General features: G+C 20.9%; 5 protein-coding genes across 5 annotated transcripts in view; 1 reads left to right on the plus strand and 4 right to left on the minus strand.

Moving 5' to 3' along the window:
* PF3D7_1329000 (DNA-directed RNA polymerase III subunit RPC1, putative) overlaps window positions 1–5,535 on the minus strand; it is a gene marked incomplete at both ends in the record, with an annotated part of 7,619 nt that extends 2,084 nt beyond the window's left edge. Inside the window, one exon of the mRNA XM_001349973.1 lies at window positions 84–5,535. Coding sequence (XP_001350009.1) covers window positions 84–5,535 — 5,452 coding nt within the window. The remainder of the gene's footprint in view (window positions 1–83) is intronic.
* Window positions 5,536–7,371: 1,836 nt separating this feature from the next.
* PF3D7_1329100 (myosin F, putative) lies at window positions 7,372–14,418 on the minus strand (the record flags this gene model as incomplete). The annotated part of the gene is made up of 4 exons (XM_001349972.1): window positions 7,372–7,470; window positions 7,664–13,872; window positions 14,147–14,261; window positions 14,359–14,418. 4 exons carry the CDS (start codon window positions 14,416–14,418, stop codon window positions 7,372–7,374), a joined length of 6,483 nt encoding a protein of 2,160 aa, XP_001350008.1.
* A 2,781-nt stretch (window positions 14,419–17,199) lies between these two features.
* On the minus strand, window positions 17,200–18,429 carry PF3D7_1329200 (conserved Plasmodium protein, unknown function; the record flags this gene model as incomplete). The annotated part of the gene is made up of 2 exons (XM_001349971.1): window positions 17,200–17,738; window positions 18,156–18,429. The coding sequence occupies 2 exons, from the start codon at window positions 18,427–18,429 to the stop codon at window positions 17,200–17,202; spliced, it is 813 nt and encodes a 270-aa protein (XP_001350007.1).
* A 1,056-nt stretch (window positions 18,430–19,485) lies between these two features.
* On the minus strand, window positions 19,486–21,234 carry PF3D7_1329300 (chromatin assembly factor 1 subunit B, putative; the record flags this gene model as incomplete). Its single annotated transcript, XM_001349970.1, has 1 exon — window positions 19,486–21,234. The coding sequence occupies one exon, from the start codon at window positions 21,232–21,234 to the stop codon at window positions 19,486–19,488; it is 1,749 nt and encodes a 582-aa protein (XP_001350006.1).
* A 1,937-nt stretch (window positions 21,235–23,171) lies between these two features.
* PF3D7_1329400 (AMP deaminase) overlaps window positions 23,172–25,000 on the plus strand; it is a gene marked incomplete at both ends in the record, with an annotated part of 3,173 nt that continues 1,344 nt past the window's right edge. Inside the window, 3 exons of the mRNA XM_024473226.1 lie at window positions 23,172–23,399; window positions 23,516–23,765; window positions 24,003–25,000. The exon at window positions 24,003–25,000 is cut by the window's right edge and continues 68 nt beyond it. Coding sequence (XP_024328919.1) covers window positions 23,172–23,399; window positions 23,516–23,765; window positions 24,003–25,000 — 1,476 coding nt within the window. The remainder of the gene's footprint in view (window positions 23,400–23,515; window positions 23,766–24,002) is intronic.

Consider the following 25,000-nt stretch of genomic DNA (forward strand, 5'->3'; position numbering starts at 1 on the left):
ATATTTGTGCTATGTACAAAGCACGAATTGTAAATCATTATATTAATGTATCGTTTATTTATTTTATTAATTCTTGTATGTACCTGCAAAGTGAAAAGTCTTCAACGTCATTTGTGTTCCGGGCTCACCAATCGACTGAGCCGATATTGATCCAACGGCATCACCGGGGGTAGATATATATTTAAAATATTTATATATATTAAAAAAGATAAAAAGATATAACTGTTTTAAATTAATAAAAGAATAATCATGTATAATATATCTATGTGATATATCATAATTTTTAATAATATAATTAAAATAATCTTTTTTTTTGATTAATTCAATACTTTTTTTAAAACTAAAATATTTATATATATTTATAGCTTTAATAAATAACCATTTTTTAATTTCTTCTATATATATCTTCATTTTCCCAGTATTTTTTTGATGAGTTGGTTTTTCTTTTTTCGATAATTTGGTATGAAGGAATATATTTGTAGGAATGATTTCTGTTAAATATTCTAATAAAAAGCTAGTCCATTTTATTATTTCATATGGGAATAAAATATAATGTTGTTTATATGATTCAACATATTCAAAAACACTAACAAAACCAATAACATTCTTAAATATTTGTCTATAATATTTATTATCATATAATAAATCATTTTCATTTATATTATTAAAGAATTCATCAGAGAAATCATTATTTTTATCACACATATTACTATTTGTTGTAAGTTCATTATTATTTGTTTCTTTTTCATATATCCCATTACAATCATTGGGATATATATTTGTATTATAATTTGTAACTCCTAAATTGTTTACATCGTCATGAAGATTATAATAATAATTATTATTATTACTATTATTATTATTATTATTATTATTATCATTATTATTATTATCATTATTATTATTATTATTATCATTATTATTATTATCAGTTATCATTTTATAATTATTTCTATCAAAATTTTCCTTTTCTTCTTTGGGGTGATATTTTCTTTTTTCTTTATTTTTTATTTTTATAATTTTCTTGGCAATAATAGAATCGTCATCAGATGACCAATAATTATCATCATTATCCATTTTTGTTTTCCATCGATTTAATTTTTTCTTTTCATTTCTATATATATTATTAATTATCTCAATTTTTTTTTTTAAATTTTTACTCATCCTGTTATATTTCGATTGCACCACATTTTTTTCTGAATTGTTCAGGAAAATTTTTTTTTTATCCATCAAGTTTTTTATTTCCACAACATTTCTATAATCATTTACAAAATGAAAGATGGAATGATATTCTTTTGGTGGTAAAATGACGTTATTTTTTATGAAAGACAAATCGTTATTAACTTGATGATGTGTGTTTTCTAAATTTTGAGATTTGATATAATTACATGAAATATTATTATATTGGATGTTATCATATTGGGTGTTATTATATTCGATGTCATCGTTACATTCATGCATTTTTCCTTTTTTCTTCTCTATGAAAAACTTTGCCTTTTTTGTTATAAATTTGTTCATTTGTTCTTCAGAATCTTCATGCATATCTCTTATCGTTCCTTTAAATGATTGTTTTTCTTTTGTTTTATTTTTACTTAATTCCTTCATTTCTATTTGTTCAACATATGTATTATCATTATTTGTATTATTAATAGTTATGTGTTCTTCTGCACACATTTGCAAAGATAAATGTTTTCCCTGGTCATTATGTATATAAGAAACATTTTTGTTTAAATCTAAAGATCTGATGATATCTTCATAATTACATTCCTGATCCGTATAAGATTCCATAATTTTGTTAACTAAAAATTCATCATGTTCTAAAGGTATGAATAGATCTTCTTGTGCAATGTTTTGGTAAATCAATCTGTTCATAATATTACGTATAATTAATGATTCGTTACAGATATAAGGATTATGCGTACAATCTTTATAATTATTGTTATTATTACTATCATTATTATGAATACTGTTCATATTACTATCATTATTATGAATAATGCTCCTATTACTATCATTATTATGAATATTGTTCATATTACTATTATTATTATGAATACTGTTCATATTACTATCATTATTATGAATACTGTTCATATTACTATCATTATTATGAATAATGCTCCTATTACTATCATTATTATGAATATTGTTCATATTACTATTATTATTATGAATACTGTTCATATTACTATCATTATTATTAATATTGTTCATATTACTATCATTATTATTAATATTGTTCATATTACTATCATTATTATAAATAATGCTCCTATTACTATCATTATTATTAATATTGTTCATATTATTATAAATATTGTTCATATTACTTGTTTTATTTTGATGCTGAACATGAGGCAAGTAAGGTATTTTATTTTTATAAGATAATAACAAATGGCTAGATGATATAGATACAATATGATCAAATACCTTGTCAAATTGATCAAGATATGTATTATTATTATCAATATACGAAGGATTTAATGCATCATCTCCATATATAAATTGTACGATTTGTTTATCACATGATCGTACAGAATAATCATAATGAATTGACAAATCTTCTAATGCTTTCATAAGTCTTCTTTGCATGTAACCTGTTTCGGCTGTTTTTACTGCTGTATCTACAAGACCTTCTCTTCCCGACATTGTGTGAAAAAAAAATTCGGTTGGACTTAATCCTGTATAAAAAGAATTTTGTACAAATCCTCTACTTTCTGAATCTTTACAATGAAAATGGAAATGTGGTAATGTTCTATTTATAAAACCGTTTTGTATTCTTTGACCAGCAACATTTTGTTGTCCTACACAAGCAATCATTTGTGCTATATTAATTAATGCTCCTTTTGCTCCCGAATTAAACATAATTAATGGTTTATTTAAATAATGTAAATATTGATTACATGTTTTTCCTGCATCATTTCTTAAATCATCTAATATACTTTTAACTTTTATTTCTAATGTTTCTTCTAAGGTACAACCTGGTTGTATTTGCATCTTCTTTTCATTATATAATATAATTTCATTATTTACCTTTTCATAACCTTTTAATAATAAATCTTTCTTTTTCTCTGTTAAGGTTTGTGATGGTCTTACATCATCAATACCTATCGTCATACCTTTATTAGAAAAGTATCTACTGGTTAGTTTAGATAATCTGTTCATAATTTTTAATGCTATATGACTTGAATTATGATGTATTAAATAATAAAACAAACCATATTTTGAAGAGCCTAAAACTTTTTTCCCTAAAGAACCACATATTAATTCAGATTTATAAAAACAAACATATGAATCATTTAAACATAAATGTTTCAAATCTCCAAATTTATTGGAATATTCTCTTTCTTGTATTTCAAAATTAATAATAGTATTTTCTTTTTTATTAGGTTTAATTAATACACTAATTAATTGTTTTCCTGTCCATAATTCTTTAGGTTTCAAAATAGCTGGAATGGGTAATTCAATATATAATGAAGCATCAGAAAAATAGGAACATAATAAACAAAAAGTATCTCTATCAAGAAATGTATCTTTATTTGTAATTATATAGGATGCTGATAAAAAATCTTGTGTTAAAGCTATTATAACTTCTCCATTTTTTGGAGTTATTAAATTATGTTTTACATTCATTAAATATAAAGCTTCAGCACGAGCTTCTTCTGTTTGTGGAACATGTAAATTCATTTCATCACCATCAAAATCAGCATTATATGGGGAACATACACATTCATTAAAACGAAATGTTTTAAAATCCATTATTTTTGCTTTATGACACATAATAGACATACGATGTAAAGATGGTTGTCTATTAAATAAAACAATATCTCCATCACATATATGTCTTTCTACTACATCTCCAATATTTAAATTTTGTATAACATGATTTTTATTTGCATATTTTAAACTTATTTTATTAAATTGGCTGTTTTTCCGTTCTTCTTCATTATCTTGTGTCTGATTATTACAATATATATTATTATTATTATTGTGGTTGTTCACGTTACATAAGTTTGTTTCAGACGTATTCTTATATATATTGTTAATATTATTGTTTATATCATTATTCATATTGTTTATGTCGCACATATCTTTTAATAATACATTATTATTTACATCTTTTATATTATATCTAACGTTCTTACAATTGTTATTAATATAATTATTAACTACATTAAATATATTACTACAACCAATACTACTAATATTATTACTATTATTATTATAACTGGTGCTAATATCTGAGTATGGATCAATTCCCTTTTTTGACTTCTTTATTATATAATTTGCACCAGGCCATTTATTACAACCATTTTTTATTAACATTTTTAACTTATCAATATTATATTTATTCACCGTCTCAGGATATGTTAATCTCATGGCAATAATTTTTGGTATCACCACTTCATCTATAGATATGTTTGGATCTGGTGATATCACCGTTCTACTTGAGAAGTCAACTCTTTTTCCTGATAAGTTACATCTAAATCTTCCTTCTTTTCCTTTTAACCTTTGACAAATACCTCTCCCAGGTTTAGAGATATTTTGTGTTGCTAATAATTGTGAAACAGCCGGAGAATCACTATTAATAAATCTTGTAATTTGTAATTGTAAAAATTCGACATTACCCAGAAATTGATTCGTCTGATAACCGTTCGTACATTGATTATATATAGTATTATTCAATTGTGTTATTTCAGAAAGAATACAAGTTAAATCATCTTCAGCCGTTCCATGTTCGTCGATTATAACAGATGGTCTTATAGTATTAGGTGGTACTAATAAAGCTGTTATAATTAATTTTTCTGGGTTTTCTATATTTAATAATTTAACATGATATGGATTTATATTTTTAAATAACTTCAAAACATATAAACTATTTAAATCTTCTTCTTTTATAATCATTTTCCCATTTTCTTTTACTTTTAATATATGTTTTAATTTCATAAATTGATCTAAACTAGGTTTTATTATTTTCTTAATTACACCCTGTGGATTCCCACATATATAACATTTATTTACTTTTTTACAATTATTTAATATCCTTTTAAATAAATGTTTCTTATAAAATGAATCATCTGTACTTTTTTTTTTTAAATTACAATAAAAATCAATTTTTTCCTTTGATAATAATAAACTTGAACAATATTTACATATACAATATAATATATGTATTATATATTTATAATAACCAATATGAAATACAGGATAATTCAATTCTATATAACCAAAATGTCCTGAACAATTTATTAATTTCTTATTACATGTTTCACATACAGAGTTACTTTTATGAGCACCTAGTTTTAAATCTAAAACACCATAAGGATATGGTATACCACTATTATTCTTATACATTTCTCTATTCATTATTTTCACTTCTGAATATTTTATTATATCTTCCTTACTCATAATACCAAACCTTATACTTTTTATTTCACAATTTCTTTTTATATCTTTTACAAATCTTTTTTTCATGCTGCTTTCTTCAATGAGCCTTTTAAGCTCCTCTATGTCGATATTTTTCTTCTTCATCATTATGAAAAATAAATAATTAAATAATTAAATAAATAAATAAATAAATACATATATATATTATATATATCTTATATTTATTTATATTTTCTTTTATGTTCTAATATATATTTATTACTCTTCGTATGTATTAAATTATGTAATTTTACGGACACGTGTCACATTGAAAATTTATTTTTCATATGACTTCTAAATGTAATATTCTTCTATATACAATAACATATACATCTTTTATTAAAATATTTTGTGTTTATTATTATAAATAATATATTTATTATTACATTTTTTTTTTTTTTTTTTTGTATCATTATATTTTTTTCTTATGTCATATAAGTTATATATGAACTCCCTATATATTTGTCATTATATATATTATATAAAAATATATTATATATATATATTATATAGGTTCCTTATTTTTTTTTTTTTTTAATTATTAATTATGAATTATTATCATGTTTTCTTTCTCATTTCCTTCATATATATAAAAAGAATTAAAAGGGAAACAAGCAAACAAATAAATAAATAAGTAAAAATAATATATAGTTATAAATATTGATTATACATACATTATATTATTATTTAATATGTTTATGTTTATGTTTTTTTTATTTTTTCATTTTTTTTTACAGTTATTAAAAAACAATTATATAACATTACAAATTCTTTTAAAAAACAGAAACAAAAGTAGCTTGAATTTACTTGAAGAAAATTACATGAATATCGTTAACTCTATAATAAAACTATTTATATAAAGTTTACATACTATAAAATCATGTTGTATATATATATATATATATATAAATATATATATAAATATAATATATATAAATATAATTGTAGGCATTTTAATTATGTAAAAAAAATTTATTAATATATATTAATGTATATATGTAATTATTTTTTCTTATACATATATATATATAATACATTTTATGAATTTTTTTTTTTTTTTTTTTTTTCTTCTTTTTTCCACCTAGGCATATAAATCAATACCACATAAAAAAAAAAAAAAAAAAATTAAAAAGTTTAAATATCGTAATATTTTTTTTAATATTCAAATATATACATTATAAAAAAATATATTACGTCAAAGTGTTATATATAAACAACAACAAAAATGTTGAATCATAAATAAAAAAAATAAAATATTATATATATATATATTATATATATTATATATATATATTTTATATAACGATATTTTTAACTTATATTTTTTCATATGGGAAAAAATTAAAATATATACATATTTAATAAAGATCTTTTTGTTTTTAATATATAAATATATACACATATATTTATAATATATAAATTCTTATAATGTTTATATTTTATTTATTCTTCACCCTTTTCATATGAATATTTATTAAAAAAACAACAAAAAAAAATTTTCTTTTTCTTTTTTGTAAAAGGTTATATATATATATATATATGGATAAGTAAAAAAACGAAATATGCCTCTTTGTAAACATTTGCAATTTTTGTTTTTACAAATTTGTTACATATTGCATTCTTTATTTTTTATGTTATTTTTATTGAAGTTACATTAAAAAAAAATAAAATAAAATAAAATAAAATAATAAGTTAATTAATAAATAAATATATACATGGATACATACATATATATATATATATATATATATATATATATATAATTATACAACCATTAATAAGATTTTATTTATTCAATAAATATTATTTAAAAAAAAAAAACACACATGTGAATAGAAAAGTAAACATATTATACACTTAAAAATAAATACATAGGAATATATTCAAATGTATACACATATATATATATATATATATATGAACAAAATTTACAATATCATTTTATTATACAAAAGACCTGCGCCAGAAAACTATGTTTCCTTTGGAATCTCCTGAAACCATTAGAGTATCAATATTATTAACAACAACAGCCATTACTGGTGCCTAAATAAAAAATATATTATATTATATGTATGAGGTGGATTTATAAATATTTATATATTTTTTTTTTTAATAGGAAAAAATAAAATAAAATAAATACATATATATATATATATATATATATATAATATTTATATGTTTATATGTTTATATATTCATATTAGCATCATTCATTATACATTTGTATAACTTTTACCTTGTGGTGCTTTAAAAATATCAACTTATAATTCGATTGAGGTAACAAGGAACAAATATATATGTTGCCATCCTCTGAACCTGACATGACCCATCCGCCACCAAACCTGGAATAACAATTTCTTATGGGAAGTAAGGCATGATTTATTCGTATTCTATGCTTAACATATAATGTTGTTAATATTCCTTTGTTCCCATATACACATTCTATAATACCTATATGATTATCACATGAATTTACAATGATTGCTGGTGATGTTTTAACAGAATGTCTTGGTATAAATTTTATACATGTAATTGGTGATAAGGAAAAAAGGAAACGAAATTTTATTTCTACTCTTTCATTATATATAACTTCTAATACATATATAGTTCCATTTTTTGAACCAGCAAAAATATTTAAACATGTGTCATCCATTTCGAGGGCTCTTATTTCACTCTCTACTTTAATTTTCTGATATACTTGACCACTATTTAAATTTACTATTCGTAATAAGGATGTACAATTTGAACATAAAAAAATATCTAGATTCGTTGGAAATAATAATACAGATAATGTTGCTGATGAATCAGAAAATACTTTTAATAAAAAACCTGTTGACACTTCCCATATTTTTATAGTTCTATCTATTGATGATGAAATAATTTTATCTTCTGAGAAAGAAAATACTAAACATGTTATTGCCTTTTTATGACCTGATAATTTGGATAATAATTTTGTACATGTGCTACTTTCATCATATGTTTTATTACTATCATTCTTTAATGACATAATGCTACTGCTTTTCTTTACATTATCATCACATCCTACAATATTATTATTATTATTATTATTATTATCATTATTTTGTATATTCAGGGTGGTATTGCTGTTCATATTTTTGTCCATATTATTATACACGTTATTGACATTCTTGTCCATATTATTATTCATGTTGTACATACTACTATCGTCGTTATAATAATAAAAATAATCATTTTTTAACTCCAAACTAGTCCTAAAACACTTATATATATATATAACACCATCCTTACATCCTACAGATAATAGTGTATAATTCTTATTTATATTATCTTGACCCATACACAAATATGTTATAGGTATATTTCCTTTAAGCGTTATTTCATAAACCGGTTGTAAACCTTTTCCTAGATCTGAATTATATTTTTTATTACCATATATATAATTATTCAAAGGCATGGATTCCCTCAACAATTGTATTTGTTGATTCTTCTTATTGCTATTTTGAATGCCACATATCGCTTTTAATGTATTTACAACTGAATAGATATTATTATTATTATTATTACTACTATTATTATTTTTGTTATTATTATTATATTTATTTTTGCCTATGTCTCCTCGTTTCGATTTTATTAAATCATTTGATTTATTTCCGAAGGAGGATAATGCGGCGTCGTCGCTATCTTTTAAAGATTCCTCATGATATGAAGACATATAACTGTGCGTATTCCTTTTGGATTTGTTCATATGATTTAAGTGTGCCAATCCTTTAACATATATATCTTTATCTTTATCGTTATCGTTATCTTTTTCCTTATTATTATGATAATAATTATTATTATTATGTTCACTGTGTTGATTAGGAGGTACAGAGGTAACATGATTATAATTATAATTATAATTATTATTGTAATTACAATTATTATGAGTATTATCCAAGAAATAATTAGAATGTAAAGTTATTTTATTAGCATAATTATTTACTATATCATATATATCTAATGCTTTTACATATGATGCATTACATGCTTTAGATACACGCACAGCATATGATACATCATTTTTATTAAAATTTAAATTAATTTTTTCATTAAATATATTCTCAAATAAATATAACTTAGTTGTCTTCTTTACATTAATTAATGATGCTTCTTGTAATAAATGTACTGCTGGATTTATGGATTCCTTATTTGTAGCATCAAATACTACAATTATACATATTGAATTTTTTATATAATTAAATAATGATTCTTCTACATTTTTATTGGATGAATATCCACAATCTACAATTTTTATTTGGGAACATTTATGTGTTATAATATATGTATTATAATAATTATAACAACTTAAATCATTATTTACAAGTTTCTTATTTTTTCTTAATAAACCTAAATTATCTTCATCACCTAAACGTACAAATAAATCTTCTAACAAACTGGTCTTCCCTACATTCCTTGGTCCACATACAAGAATATCCACTATTCCATCATTCTTTTTAAAAGAACTCTTATTATCATAATTTATATTATTTTCTATTTTGGGTTCTATTAAAGAATTACTATTACAGCTAGACAAATTCGTTAAATTCTTAAAAAAATTATTATTATTATTATTATTATTGTGGTAATTATTATAATTATTGAGTAACAACTTATTCGACATGCCATTACTATGATAATTATTAATATTATTAATTAAAACATCATTATATACATTATTATTTGTATCTTTGATCTGTCCCAATAAACTTACTAATTTATTATATTTATCGTTTAATGTTACATTTTGTTTTATATATTCTTTATTTTGAATTTCTAATTTTTTTATTTTATTTAATAAATTATATTTTTCTTCATTCTTTTCATTTCTTATTGTATTCCTAATTTTTAGGTCTCCTATTTTTTCTTGTGTAAAAGTTAAATTGTTATCCATATAAATATCCTCACCATCACCATCATCATTATTATTATTATTATGATCATTATTATGATCCTTATTATTGTTGCTCTTGTTATTATTTAAATAGTTCGTTAGGTTGGTGTCTGTGCTATAGCAATTACGCACATTATTTGGATCATCATGCGTATTATTACCTTGGATACTCATAATTTCCATACTATCCACATGTTCTGTATCTTCCCTCTTTAAAGACATAATTATATCCTTATTAAGTTCTTTATTATTTTTCTTCTGTTTTATATTTTCATTTTTTTTAGATACATGCCTCGGTGAAATACACTCATTCGATTGTTTATATGATAATAAAGAAACCTTCTCTAACAAATCCTTTATTACTTTTTCATTATTTTTATTATCTTTTTCTAAATTATCAATTTTTTTAATCAACTTATCTATTTTAGCAGACGCTTTTAATAGTTTACTTTCTATTTCTATTTTTTCGTTTTTTTCTTTTTTTAATTCTTTCATTAATACTTGATTTCTTGATAATAAAGAACCCACTTCCTTAGATTCCATTTTTAATCTTCTCAATTGTTTTCTAGCTAATATACTCTTCCATTTTAATTGTATTTTTTTAGTAGATTTCAATAATTTTTTATAAAATAAATGTTCTTTGTAAGCCTTCCACGTTGCTTGTATTTTACTTGCATAATAATTTTGTCTATATGTTTTATAAAATCTTACCATTAAATATCTTCTTATATGTGACTGTATAAGGATACAGCAATTTCTTTTATGTAAAAATCTCTTTCTAATTATATATGTATAAATATAAGAACAAATCAACTTTTCAGCTTCTTGTCTTTTTAATTTCTCTTTTCTTATAATATTTAATCGATTTCTAAACCATCGTTGTATAATGATAATTTTTCTTTTCATTAATTCGTATAATTTCTTTTGTGTATATGTCTTATAATTTTTCTGAATAACAATGGCTTTTAAACTTCGAAGATCACTTCTTAAGGTAGACAAAATGTTATATGCATCACTTTTGAAAAAACACAAATTTTTTCCTACAGACCATATGAATAAATTGTTTTTTTCCTCTTCTTCATTAGCATCACCACAAACGGGATCATATACAATATCTTTCATATTATTATTATTATTGTTCGTTTCGTCCTTATTATTAATTTGTACATTATTAGATACCTCATTCATTGTTGTGGTTGTATCTTGCATTTTTTTGTTTTTCTTTGAGGAAAGCTTTCCAAAAAATTTATTTTCCTCTTCTTTTTTTTTATCCTTCAACAACTTTAGATTATTTATATATTCTTGTATTTCTTTAGTTACATATAAACTGGAGAGTATAAAATTGGCCTTATAAGACCAAGATTTGTTATCCTTGTTATACATTTCTAATTTATGTCTATCTTCTTTATTTAAAAGAATTTTATAATCTTGTACACATTCTGCATGCGACAATCTTACCGGGTAACCTGCACGACTTACTTTTATGGCCTGTAGAACACCTCCATATTTTAATTGTTCATTTACGGATATTCTATCAAATACATCTGGCACGTTTTGAGCATTTGGTTTTATACATCTAATAAAATGTGGTTCTGTTTCTTTTATTCTTGTCATTAATAAATTAAGTTGTTCTTTAAATTCACTAGAAACAGTAACAAATTTCCTTTTATCTGTATTCCTTCTTAAATAAGTTTCGAATAAATGGGATACATATGTATTCTTACTATGTAACAACAATTTCTGTGCATCTAAAGATAACTGATCCTTATTTTTTTCAAGAAAACCAGTAGAATTATACACAACTTGCCCAGCAAAATGTACAATAATAAAACTACTAGAATCAGTTTTAATTGATTTAAATCTTTTATTAGACTGATTATTATTACTACTCGATGTATGCTTACTTATAATTTTACTACAAAAACTTTTATCCCTACCTGATGGTATATAACATTCTTCATCTAACATACAAAATACACCATAAGGTTTAGATTCTAATATATCTATACAATCTTTATTATCTGGGAAATCTAATGGATCCCATCGAATCCCTTCTTCCATATATAATTTCTCCTCACATTTAAAAATGAAGTTATTAAAAAATTGTTGTAAACATTCATTCGTATAATTTATACATAATTGCTCAAAAGAATTTACCGGGAATGATTCAAATCCAAAGATATCTAATACACCACAAAATAAATTTATATCTTTTATATATCCTATAGATTCATTTGTTCTTTCAACCACTTTTAAAAATAAACATCCATATATAGCTCTTGATAAAGCATCTCTTATATCATTAGCCACATTTGAATTAACAGGTTTTTTGTAATGTTCGTTATTCGCCACTATGGTTTTATAACATAATGAATTTATTAAATCATTTTCATCAATATCTAAAAAATATGCAGCCTTTCTTAAATCATCATTAGATACTTCTAATATAGTAGCTTCCTCTTTAGTCTCATCATTATTAAATAAAATATTTCCTATATATAATATTCCTTCTAATATTTTAAATATCTGATATTGTTCTGTATTACTGATACCAATAGTTTGCATAGCATGTACAGTAGATTCGAATTCTTCTAATTCGTTCACTTCATTTAATTCATATACACTCGATTTTGTTAAATATCTAAAATGTACATGTTCTTTAAAATCTGTAAAATCTATTTTCATGGGTTCTACATTTTCCAGATTTCTAAATTTTGATGTACTAGGAAAATGATACCACTTTTTCTTTTTTTGTGTGGGTTCCTCACAAATGTTATTTTCTATATGATCCTTATTTTTATCTTCATCACATTTATAATTTACATAATTTTCGACGTCATCATTTTCATTATTACTCATAATTGAATTATCCACAATGTTTGCCTCTTTTACAGCTTTACAAAGTTGGTAAAAAATATGATAATTCCTTTCACCTTCTTGTTGATCACACACCCGAACCTTCTCTAATAAATACGTTAATATCTTTGCACCACATAATTTACCTTTGATATAATTTTTATGATCAACAGAAAATTGTAATTCTATATATTTACCAAAACGACTAGAATTATTATTTCTTAATGTTCGAGCATTACCAAATGCTTCTAAAAGAGGATTGCTTTCTAATACCTGCGATTCTATTAAAGATCTTTTTTTTATATCCGAACCTGCACATGCTAAAAATTTCATAACATATTTTGTTGATTCTGTTTTCCCAGCACCTGATTCACCACTAATTAATATTGTTTGTGATTTGTTATTATTACACATACCTAAATAAGCACTATTTGAAGTAGCGAAAATGTGGGGACTTTTAGATTTTATAGGTTGAACATGTTTAGCAAGCATGTTATCAGAATATAAATCTTTTATTATTTTAAAAGGATTCACAGCGATTAATATTGGACCTGTAAATGTATATATTTCATCGATATCAAAACGAAGATTCAAACTATGTAATATGGATGCCTCATGCAAGTGTGTCAATTTTGTTAAATCTGAAGGAGCAGACAAACCACTCGAATCAAATAAGTCTAAAAAAAAAAAAAAAAAAATAAAAAAAATAAAAAATAAAAAAAAAAAAAAATAAAAAAAAAAAAAAAAAAAAAAAAAAAAAAAAAAAAAAATGGATTATAAATATAAATAAATAAATAAATAAAAATATATATATATATATATATATATATATATATGTGATATATTTATTTATATGCTATTAATAAAAATCCACATAGACCATTTTACTAACAATAATAATATGAATAATCAAAATATTTGTTACAAATTGTTACATAATAATAAATATACCTAAATTTCGAAGATAAAATTCATCCGTTTCTTTTAATTTTATTATATCATCATCTTCAGTTTTTACTATAATGTTATCTTCATCTTCATTTATAATTTCAGCACTAGCCCAAACCTAGTAAAATAAATAAAATATATATATATATATATATATGTGCACATTTAATTAATTAATTATTTTTTATTTATTCATTTTGATATAAATAAATTACTTTATTTTTGTCTCTGATAAATATCTTTGTTCCTATGACACATTTATTTGCACCTTCCATCGCCCTACAATTTGTTTATATATTAAATAAAATTTTTTTTTTTTTTCTTTATATAAATAAATAAATACAAATATAAATATAAATATAAATATAAATATAAATATATATATATATATATATATATATATATATTTATTTATTTATGGTTTCGTTTTATTCTTATTTTATTTTCATGAGTAAGATAAAAATAAAATAAAAGGATTAACAACTTGTGTGTACTAGTAATACTTATTTATGAATAATATAACATCATATATATATTAAAAAAATAAAAATAAAATTCTACACCTTCATATTTTATATCTGTTTCTATGAAATAAATAAATAAATATATAAATATATATATATTATTGTTTACGATATATATTAATTTTATTTATTTGTTTATATTATTTTATTTTTTTTTTTTTTCTATCTGTTGAATAGCTTAAATTAACTTTTATTAAAAAAAGAAATAATAATTTATATATTACACAAATATATATATATATATATATATATATATATATATATATAATATACAACAGAAATGTAATATATTCAATTTGGTAGTGTTATAATTTTAAAAATAAAATATATAATGTATATATATATAATGTATATATAATATATATATAATGTATGGTGGAATTATTTTTTATATACATATTCTTTCGTCTAAGAAAAAATAAAGCACACAAATATTTTAAAAACACATAAAAAAATAAAATAAATAATAAGCAAATTTGTTCAAGTTGCATATATATAATATACATATATTTATATATTTATAAATACATACATTTATACATTTATATATTTATACATTTATATATTTATACATTTATATATTTATACATTTATATATTTATATATCTATATATCTATATATCTATACATTTTATATACATATATATATATATATATATAATATATATGTGTAATATTTTTGTACAGAAAAAAAAAAAAAAAAAAAAAAAAAATATTTATAAAAAGTCACTTAAATAAGGTTGAGGTAAATAAATTTATCAGTTCATAATAATAAAAAAAGACAGAAAAAAAAAAATTAATAAAATAAAATAAAAACAAAGAATTATAAATAATAAATGGTAATTATAAAAATATACAAATATAAAAAGAAAAATAAAAGATAAGATAAGATAGGAAAAGAAAAGAAAAGAATAAATAAAATAATAAATAAATAATATCATATATTAAATTAATTTACAAGTTCCTACTAAATTGTTCTGTTAAATTAAATCGTGAATAGCATAAATGTATTAAATTATTTTATACACAAATAATTGGTATTAAACATATATAAAATATTTTTGTACAAGCATATATTATATACATATTATTTAAACAAGTGTAGGACATTAATTTCATATTTTTTATATTATAATACAAAAAAAAAAAAAAATAAAAAAACAAACATATTACTGAAATATATATATATATATATATATGTATAATATATATTAAACATATGTGTTTTTTTCTTTTTTTTTCTTTTTTTTTCTTTTTTTTCTTTTTTTTCTTTTTCTTTTTTTTCCTTTTTATTTTTTTTAGCCAAAATGCATATTTAATTAATCTTCACATTAAAATAAAACATTATAAAAAAAAAAAATGAAAAGGTTTACATATTATATTTTTATAAATTAAAATTATTAATCAAATATATATACAACAAAGAAATGAAAAAAACATATACATTTATTCATATTATTTTTTAAAAATTTACAAAAATGATATAATCATATATAATATATATATATATATATATATATGTATGTATATAATTTTTTTTTTTTTTTTTTTCAAGGGAGAATTAGCAGGGATAATAATAATAAAAAAATAATATACATATATATATATATATATATTATATTATAATGAAATATAACATGATTAAATAAAATAATATATATTATATTAAATTTAAAATTATATAAAAATATGTATAAAATTACAATGATATTCCAAAAAAAAAAAAAAAAAAAAAAAAGGCGAATATATTATATTATATATATATATATTATGGGAAAAAATAAAAAATGAGCATGTTTAATTTTTTATATTAATTTTTCTCTTTATTCATTTATTATTATGTCCTCTTATAATTAATAAAAAACAAAAATTCATATAAAAAAAATAGGATATTACCATAATAGTATTATATGCATATAATTTTACATGAACTTATATATTATATAAACCTTTATTTACTTATATGTGTGAATATTTTGTTATATTTTTTATTTCCCACAAAATAAATAATCAATATAATATATTATACATATTATATGTACATATATAAATAAATAAATATATATATATATAAAGTTTATAATAATATTTTTTTATTGTAAATATATATATATATATATATATATGTTTTTTTTTTTTTTTTTTTTTTTTTTTTTTTTTTTTCTTTTCTTTTCTTTTCTTCTTCTTTTATTTGGTAATAATTTTAGTATGGGGAACTTATCTTTTTATTCTTTTAAAAAATATGATAATTTCTTTTTTTATGACCATATTTAAAACATCGGATTTTATTTCTATAAATTATGTATTAAATCGAAAAAATTGCTCATAAGAAAGGTAATTCATATCTGATGGTATATATTATACGTATAATAATAAAGCGTTTGCATATAAAATAAATCGTACATGTACAACATAATTAAATAAATAAATAAATATAAATAAGTAAATAAATAAATAAATATATATATATATATATATATATATATATATTCATTCCACTTATTATAATAATTTTTGTATTTTTTATAAAATTTATTCGTATGTGTTTAAATTATCTTCAATTTTTTTTATACTTTTTTGACATTGCTCTATATCATTTTTAATTTGAATAATGTTATAACTATTGCCTTTATTTGATACTCTTTTATCACTTTGATTTATAGAAATATTCCCTTGAATATTTTTATCTTCATTTATTATATCTTGTAATAATTTTCTTTTTTCATTTAATTCTTGTATTAATTCTAACTTATAATTTCTTAATGCTTGTATATGTTTCTCTTCTCTAGATTTATTTTCTTCATTTATATAAATATATCTTTGTTGAGCTTTTTCAATAATTTCTTTTTTTTCTTCTTGTGTTAATATCATCGGAGCACAACTTGGAGGTACCATAAGACATTTTTCTTCGACAAAAATGTTATGTAATTTGTTCTTTTCCGTTTCTCTATTCATACCAATGGATATAGGAATATCTTTTATACAATCATAATTTTGTGTCTCCTCTAAAATTTTTGACAAAGGCTTTCTATGCTTTATAGTGTCGATTGGATTTTCTTTCACCGCCTTTTCTGTTCCACATCCAAAAAAAAAAAAAAAAAAAAAATTTACATACATATAAAAATATATGATATAAATATATATATATATATATATATATATATATGTATACATATGTATAATATTTATGCCACACAATAAACCAAAAAAAAAAAGATATTTTTTTTTTTTTTTTTTTTTCATAAATATATATATGTATAAAAATTGTTATAAATATTATGAACAGTTCAGGTAAAATGAAATAATTTAAAAAAAAAGAAAAAGAAAAAGATCGTATTTAAAGAATATATATAAAAAGGTATGTACATATATATATTATGTCATATTTTGTTTATATGTCCAAAGGTGAAATAACACATATATATATATATATATATATATATATAACACATATAAGAAATATCCAGATATTTAATTTGGTAGGTTACTTTTTAAGGATGGATAATGTATTTGAGGTTTTCTATATGTCGTATTCAATTTGGCATCTTCCTTCTTTTTATCATTTTTATTTTTATCTCCATCATGTTTAGAACTTAAAATGTTAGGTTTTATTTTATTACTTTCCCCATATAAATGATATAATAACTTACCTGCTTCATTATTTAATCCAAAGGATTTCCAAAAATTTTTGTGAGTATCAGGTTTCTCATATTTTATATCATCGCCTTCTAAGCATTTTTCTTCATTTATATTAGTACTCATTTTTAGGAGAATAAACAGATATGTATAAGGATATATGCGTATATATGAACAATGTACCAAGGTTTTTTTTTTTTTTTGTTTTTTTTGTTCTTTCGTTATAATATTATATATATATATTTATATTTATATATATATATATATATATTTACATATACATTCCATTTTGTTATAAAATGTATGAAGCTCCTAAGGGGCCACAAGTATAAAAAAAAATGTGACATAGAAAATTAAAAAATGATAAAATATAAACATAAATGAATACACATAAATATATTTATATAATCTTATTTATATATATATATATATAATATGTCTCTGGAAGTTTACATTTTATAAAAAGTTTCATGTATTGGAAAAAAAAAAAAAAAAAAAAGACAAAAAAAAAATAAATGAGAAAAAAAAAAAATATATATATATATATATATATATATATTATATGTATGTATTTATTTATTTCCTATCATATTTCCGATTAGTCATATTTAAAAAATAATATTGTACTATTCTCCCAATTTCTTCACAAATCCATAAATATATAATATATAATATATAATTATATATATTAATATGACTACATTATCGTACTTCCATATGAATATGTGCGCCCATTTAAAACCATTCATTAATCATTTAATTAACAACAAAATTATATAATAATACATAATATATAATAAAATATTTATATATTCAATCCGTGCTCTATAAATTGGGAACTGTAATGTACATATATTGAAAGTATACACAAGATACTTAAAAATAATATTTTTCCCACACTATGATATTAAAAAAAAAAAAAAAAAAAAAAAAAAAAAAATACATATATATATATATATATATATATATCTTACTTAAACTATTAAACGTGTTTGTCAATCTTGTTCAGTATAAATATATGTTCACATTTATACATACGGAAATATATATAGATATATATATATATATATGTGTATGTTCATATATACTTTAAAAATTTGACGAGTTCATTCGGGATTTATGGCACATTATATAACATGTCCTGTTACATTATAAAGATGATAATATTTTGCTCATTTTACATTATTGAAAAAGGAATTGCTCATTCAGGTGCCAGACATGTATAGAGTTATCCACACCTACTGTAGCTATGGTAAAGGTATTGCTATTTGCCCATGCGAGGTCATATATACTTCCTATATGACCACCATGAACAAAGAGTAATTGTTTAGGGACAGGGTTTGGATTATTATAAATATCGTCTTCTGTTTTTTGAAGAGGTAATATTTGTGTATTGTTATTTCTTGAAATGTCCCATATACATGCTGTTCCATCATCTGAACAAGATGCAAAAATCCCTGAACTGATCATTCCGAATTTAATTCTGTTAATACCTTGTGTGTGATATTTTAATTTTAATAGAGATTCTTTATTATATCTCATATCCCATACAGATATTAAGCCATCACTATATCCACAAGAAAATATATATTCTGAAAAATTATCAAACGAAAATGTATTCATTGGTTCATTGTAATCATTAAAACAAATTTCGGCTTTTGTAAAGAAATTCTTTTTTCTTATATCATATATACTCATATAACCATTATCATCACATACTCCTAGAGCATTACTAAATTTCGGATGAAAAAATATATCATTAAATGCTGTTTTTGTATTTTTATTATACCATGTACATAATGGACTTAAAGTAGGAGTATTTTCATAAATTTTAATATTATAATCAGCTGTTTTCCCGCTTTTATTTAAACCATATGTTCTAGGTACATCATTACTTTTAGTACCTTTATTAATATCCCATAAACATATACTTCCATCCACTGAACAACTAGCTAATAATAAATTGGTTGTATTGACTTCTGTTCCAAATGTATTACTATTACTAATACTATCATTACTTTCTTCCGTATCTAAATCGTTAACTATATCTAAATCATTGTGGGCTTCAAGTTCTTTAATAGAATATGCACCCCTAACAGATTGTATGTCTTTCGACGAAGCTATATCTTCGACAGAATTTGTATCCTTGAGGGAAAATGTATCCTTCAATGAATACATATCTTTCACTGAATATATATCCTTAATAGAATCATCTTCTTTTCCAGTATATAAAACTTTCTCCATATAACCATCAAATATATTAGGGTTTTTATAAGAATCATATACACGATTAACATTCCAGCATAAGCCACTTCCCTCATTTGTATGTCCCTTTAAAATCATTTGAGGGTAACAAGTAGACATATCTGAAGGGAAAGATGGGTGTTTTGTATAATCAAATAATAAAGCATTTCCATTAGATGTTTGTGTTACAATAAAAAAAGAATTACTAGGTAAATTAGTTGCTCTTATCACTTCTCCAGGATGTAATAATTTTGCTTTCACTTCAAAAGATGGTAAAGGGTGACCTTTTTTTTTTTTTTTATTACTTATAAAACCACTATAATTTTCATATTGTAATACATCTTCTTTAATGGAAAATATAGGACATTTTATTTCACCTATATATACATATTCCAAATCTTGATTTGATGTATGTGTTCCTAATAATACCTTATTAGTAAAATAATTTAATTTTGATTTAAAAGAATTATCACCTCCTAAAAATTCTACCGTTAATGAAGGCCAATCCAATTTATGCTTTAATAAGGAACTATATAAAAAAGGCGTATTCTTTCTCCATATTATATGTCTTTCATTTTGTATATCTACATAATTATTTTCTGTTACTTCATTTTCTATTGGTGTGTTTAATTCATACGATTCCTTGAAATCGTATATCTTATTTTTCTCCTGAAGAATATCTAGCATATTAATCTTTTTTTAAACAAAAAATTAAGCAAATTTATATATCATATATGGGCATGTTCTAATTTGAGGAAATAACAGTGTACAAACAAATTATTACCAAGGATTATAATAATATGTACCTTGATATGTATATGTAATATAAATATAAATATAAATATAAATACAAATATAAATATAAATATAAATACAAATATATATGTATATTTATTTATTTATATATTATTTTTTTTATGTTAAAGGAGGAATCCTTCAACCTTTCTTAATTACAAAATTTGCTTCTTTCTTATGACTAGCTAGAAATAATTTTAAAATAAAAAAATTATATATATTATATATATATATAATATATGGTATATTTTTGTGTGTATACAATTAGTATTGGATAAAAGGATTTTTTTTTTTTTTTTTTTTTTTTTTTTTAATTATTTATCTATTCTTTCATAATATATATATGTATACGCTAATATAATATGCTTATATGCTTTATATTTTTATTTTTTTATATTTTTTTTTCAAGGTAACAAAAAAGGATATAAATGAAATTATGTGTATATGTATATATGTACATAAATTTTTTTTTTTTTTTTTTTATTTATAAATATATATATATATATATATATATATATATATATATTTATTTATTTATTTATTGATGCTTTTAAAATTAATATATAACAAGATAATATTTTATCATATAGTAAAAATTTATAATTTTTTTTTTTTTTTTTTTTTTTTTTTTTTTTTTATTTTCGACATATGGTAGTTCGTATTATTTTTAAATATTTTCAAAATATACATAATATATATATATATATATATATGTAATATATTATGAGGATGGTTTTATTTTTTCCCATAAATTTTTTTTATTTGTGTGTTTACGTATATCATCTATATGAATACAAATAAATATATTATATATTAGACATAAGTATACATGAATAAATGGAAAGGTATAAAAATTAATTATTATATATATATATATATATATATATATATATATATTATATATATGTGGAAACTTAATCATAATTTCTTGGGACCGTAAATTTCCAAAAATGTATCCTGTATATATTTTTTTTAAAAATATTTTATAAATAAATTAAAAAATATTTTTTTTATGTTCTAATTTTTTGATTATCCTTTTATGGATTCTCCACACATAAACAATTATAAATATATATACTTCAAAAATTATAAAATAAAATGTAACATTTTTTCTTGTACAATTTCTAAGGTCATAGAATATTTTGTTCATAATTATGAAATGTATGCATATTATGTATATATATATATATATATATAAAGATATATATATATAATATATATATATATATATATATATATTTTTTTTTTTTTTTTTTTTTTTTTTTTTTTTTGATAATGATATGGTATAAGAATATAATTTGAATTAAATATAAAACAGTATAAATTCTTATAATGAACTAACTTAAATTATTCTCAAAAAATAAAAAATAATTCATAATAAATAATAAAATAATGAAACCTACAACAACTAATAATATGTGACATTTATGTGTTTCTTGTTTATTTTTTTATATGTATACATAATATATAGGGAAAAGATAACAAAAAAATAATACATATATAATATATATATATTTTTTTTATTTGTTAAATAATTAAAAAATATATATTGTTTTTTATTTCATATTTTTATATTATAATATATATAAATTTATTAGTATATATTAATAAGGATAAATAAAATAAAATTATAATTTTTTGATTGGGAGCACATATATATATATATATATATATATATATATAATACAATGATTGTTAATAATAAAATTATAATATTAAGAAGAATAAAATAAGTATATATGTTTATATATTCTTCTCCTTCTTCTCGTTCTTTTATATATATATATATATATATATATATATATATATAACTATTAAATTTTAATATAATGCGGTTACCTAATAAAAATGATGGTCATAAAACTGTTCCTCAAAAAGAAAAAGGATGGAATAATTTATATGAAACAGTTGTAAATATTTCATCTAAGTCTTCTATAAAATATGATGAATATACTTTGTTAAATAAAGATCTTAACAAATTACAGACATGTAATCGTTTTAGTTTTACTTTAACGTCCACGGGGGCAGTAACAAAAGAACAGCTCGAAGTCTCCAGGGTATATAAATAGAAACACCAGACGCACATATATATATATATATATATATATATATATATATATATAATTTCATATGTTTATATATATTTATACCTTTGTACTTCTTTTATATTTAGAAATTGATAAGATTGTGTAATTTGAGAGATACGTATATAAAAAAGTTTCAAGATATCGACACTTGCCTTGTAGAAAGTAAATCATTAAATAAAAATTACAAGAGCAAAAATATAGATGATTATGAATCTTCAGAACCTATATATAATCCTTATAATGTCAAAATATTAAAGAATTGTAATGCCTTCATCAATTTTGTCGACGGCATATTTTTTGTTCATTGGGATCCGCATACGGATGAAGGACCTTCAAGTAAGAAACATAATATTGCGTTTAACTAAAAATATGAAAAAATACGTTCTTGTAAAAAAAAAAAAAAAAAAATAAAAATAAAAAAAAAATAATGCGACTATGAATTTTGTTAGACATATATGAGTTGTATAACATTGAATAAAACATAAAAGGCATTAACATGAAATGTTAAAATATATTGCTAGTATTATATATTGATTAATTTATTATTTATTTTATTTTTTTTTTTTTTTGTAGGCAGGGATATGTGCGTGGAATCAAATAAGCTAGCTAACCATCGGAACATAAAATCAGCAGAAGATTATTTATCTAGCATACAAGAAATTATGAATGTTGTCCAAGACCCTGCATGCAAAAGTTTTTGCTTTCAACGATTGAAATATTTAGAAAAGAAATTTGATTTCCATATAATGTTTAATGGTCCTTTAGAGTTATCCGAAACTAGAGACATTAAGCATCGAGATTTTTATAATATAAGAAAAGTAGATGTACATGTTCATCATTCGGCTTGCATGCAACAAAAAGAATTGTTACGTTTTATAAGAGAGAAATATAGAACAGAACCCAATACAGTGGTATATATAAATGAAAAAAGAGAGATGTTAACATTAAAAAGTATATTTGATGAAGAACTAAAGAGTACAGCATATGAATCCACCATAGATACTTTAGGTGTTAATGCGTTAGGTAATTGTTTTCATAGATTTGATTTGTTTAATGAAAAGTATAATCCATTTGGACAGAAATTATTAAGAGATATATTTTTAAAGACGGACAATTATATCGAAGGAAGATACTTAGCGGAAATTACAAAAAAGCAAATTAAGAATCTTGAACGTTCAAAATATCAACATGTAGAATGGAGAATATCAATTTATGGTAAAAATAAAAATGAGTGGTTAAAAATATCTAAATGGGTTCTTAATAATCAACTTAGTAGTATAAGAGTACGTTGGATGATACAAGTACCAAGATTATATCATATATATAAAAAAATGAAACTAATAAATACTTTTGCAGATTTTCTAAGTAATATATTTTCACCTTGTTTTGAAGCTATCAAAAATCCAGAAGAAAATAAAGAAATATTTATATTCTTACATCAAATTGTTGGATGGGACAGTGTAGATGATGAATCTATTATTTCGAATTATACATTAAAGGGAGGGGAGCTACCAACACCTGATAAATATGTAAGTGAACATAATCCTCCATATTCTTACTATGCTTATTAT

The sequence above is a fragment of the Plasmodium falciparum genome, assembly GCF_000002765.6.
Source record: "Plasmodium falciparum 3D7 genome assembly, chromosome: 13".
In the NCBI taxonomy this organism is placed as follows: Eukaryota; Apicomplexa; class Aconoidasida; order Haemosporida; family Plasmodiidae; genus Plasmodium; species Plasmodium falciparum.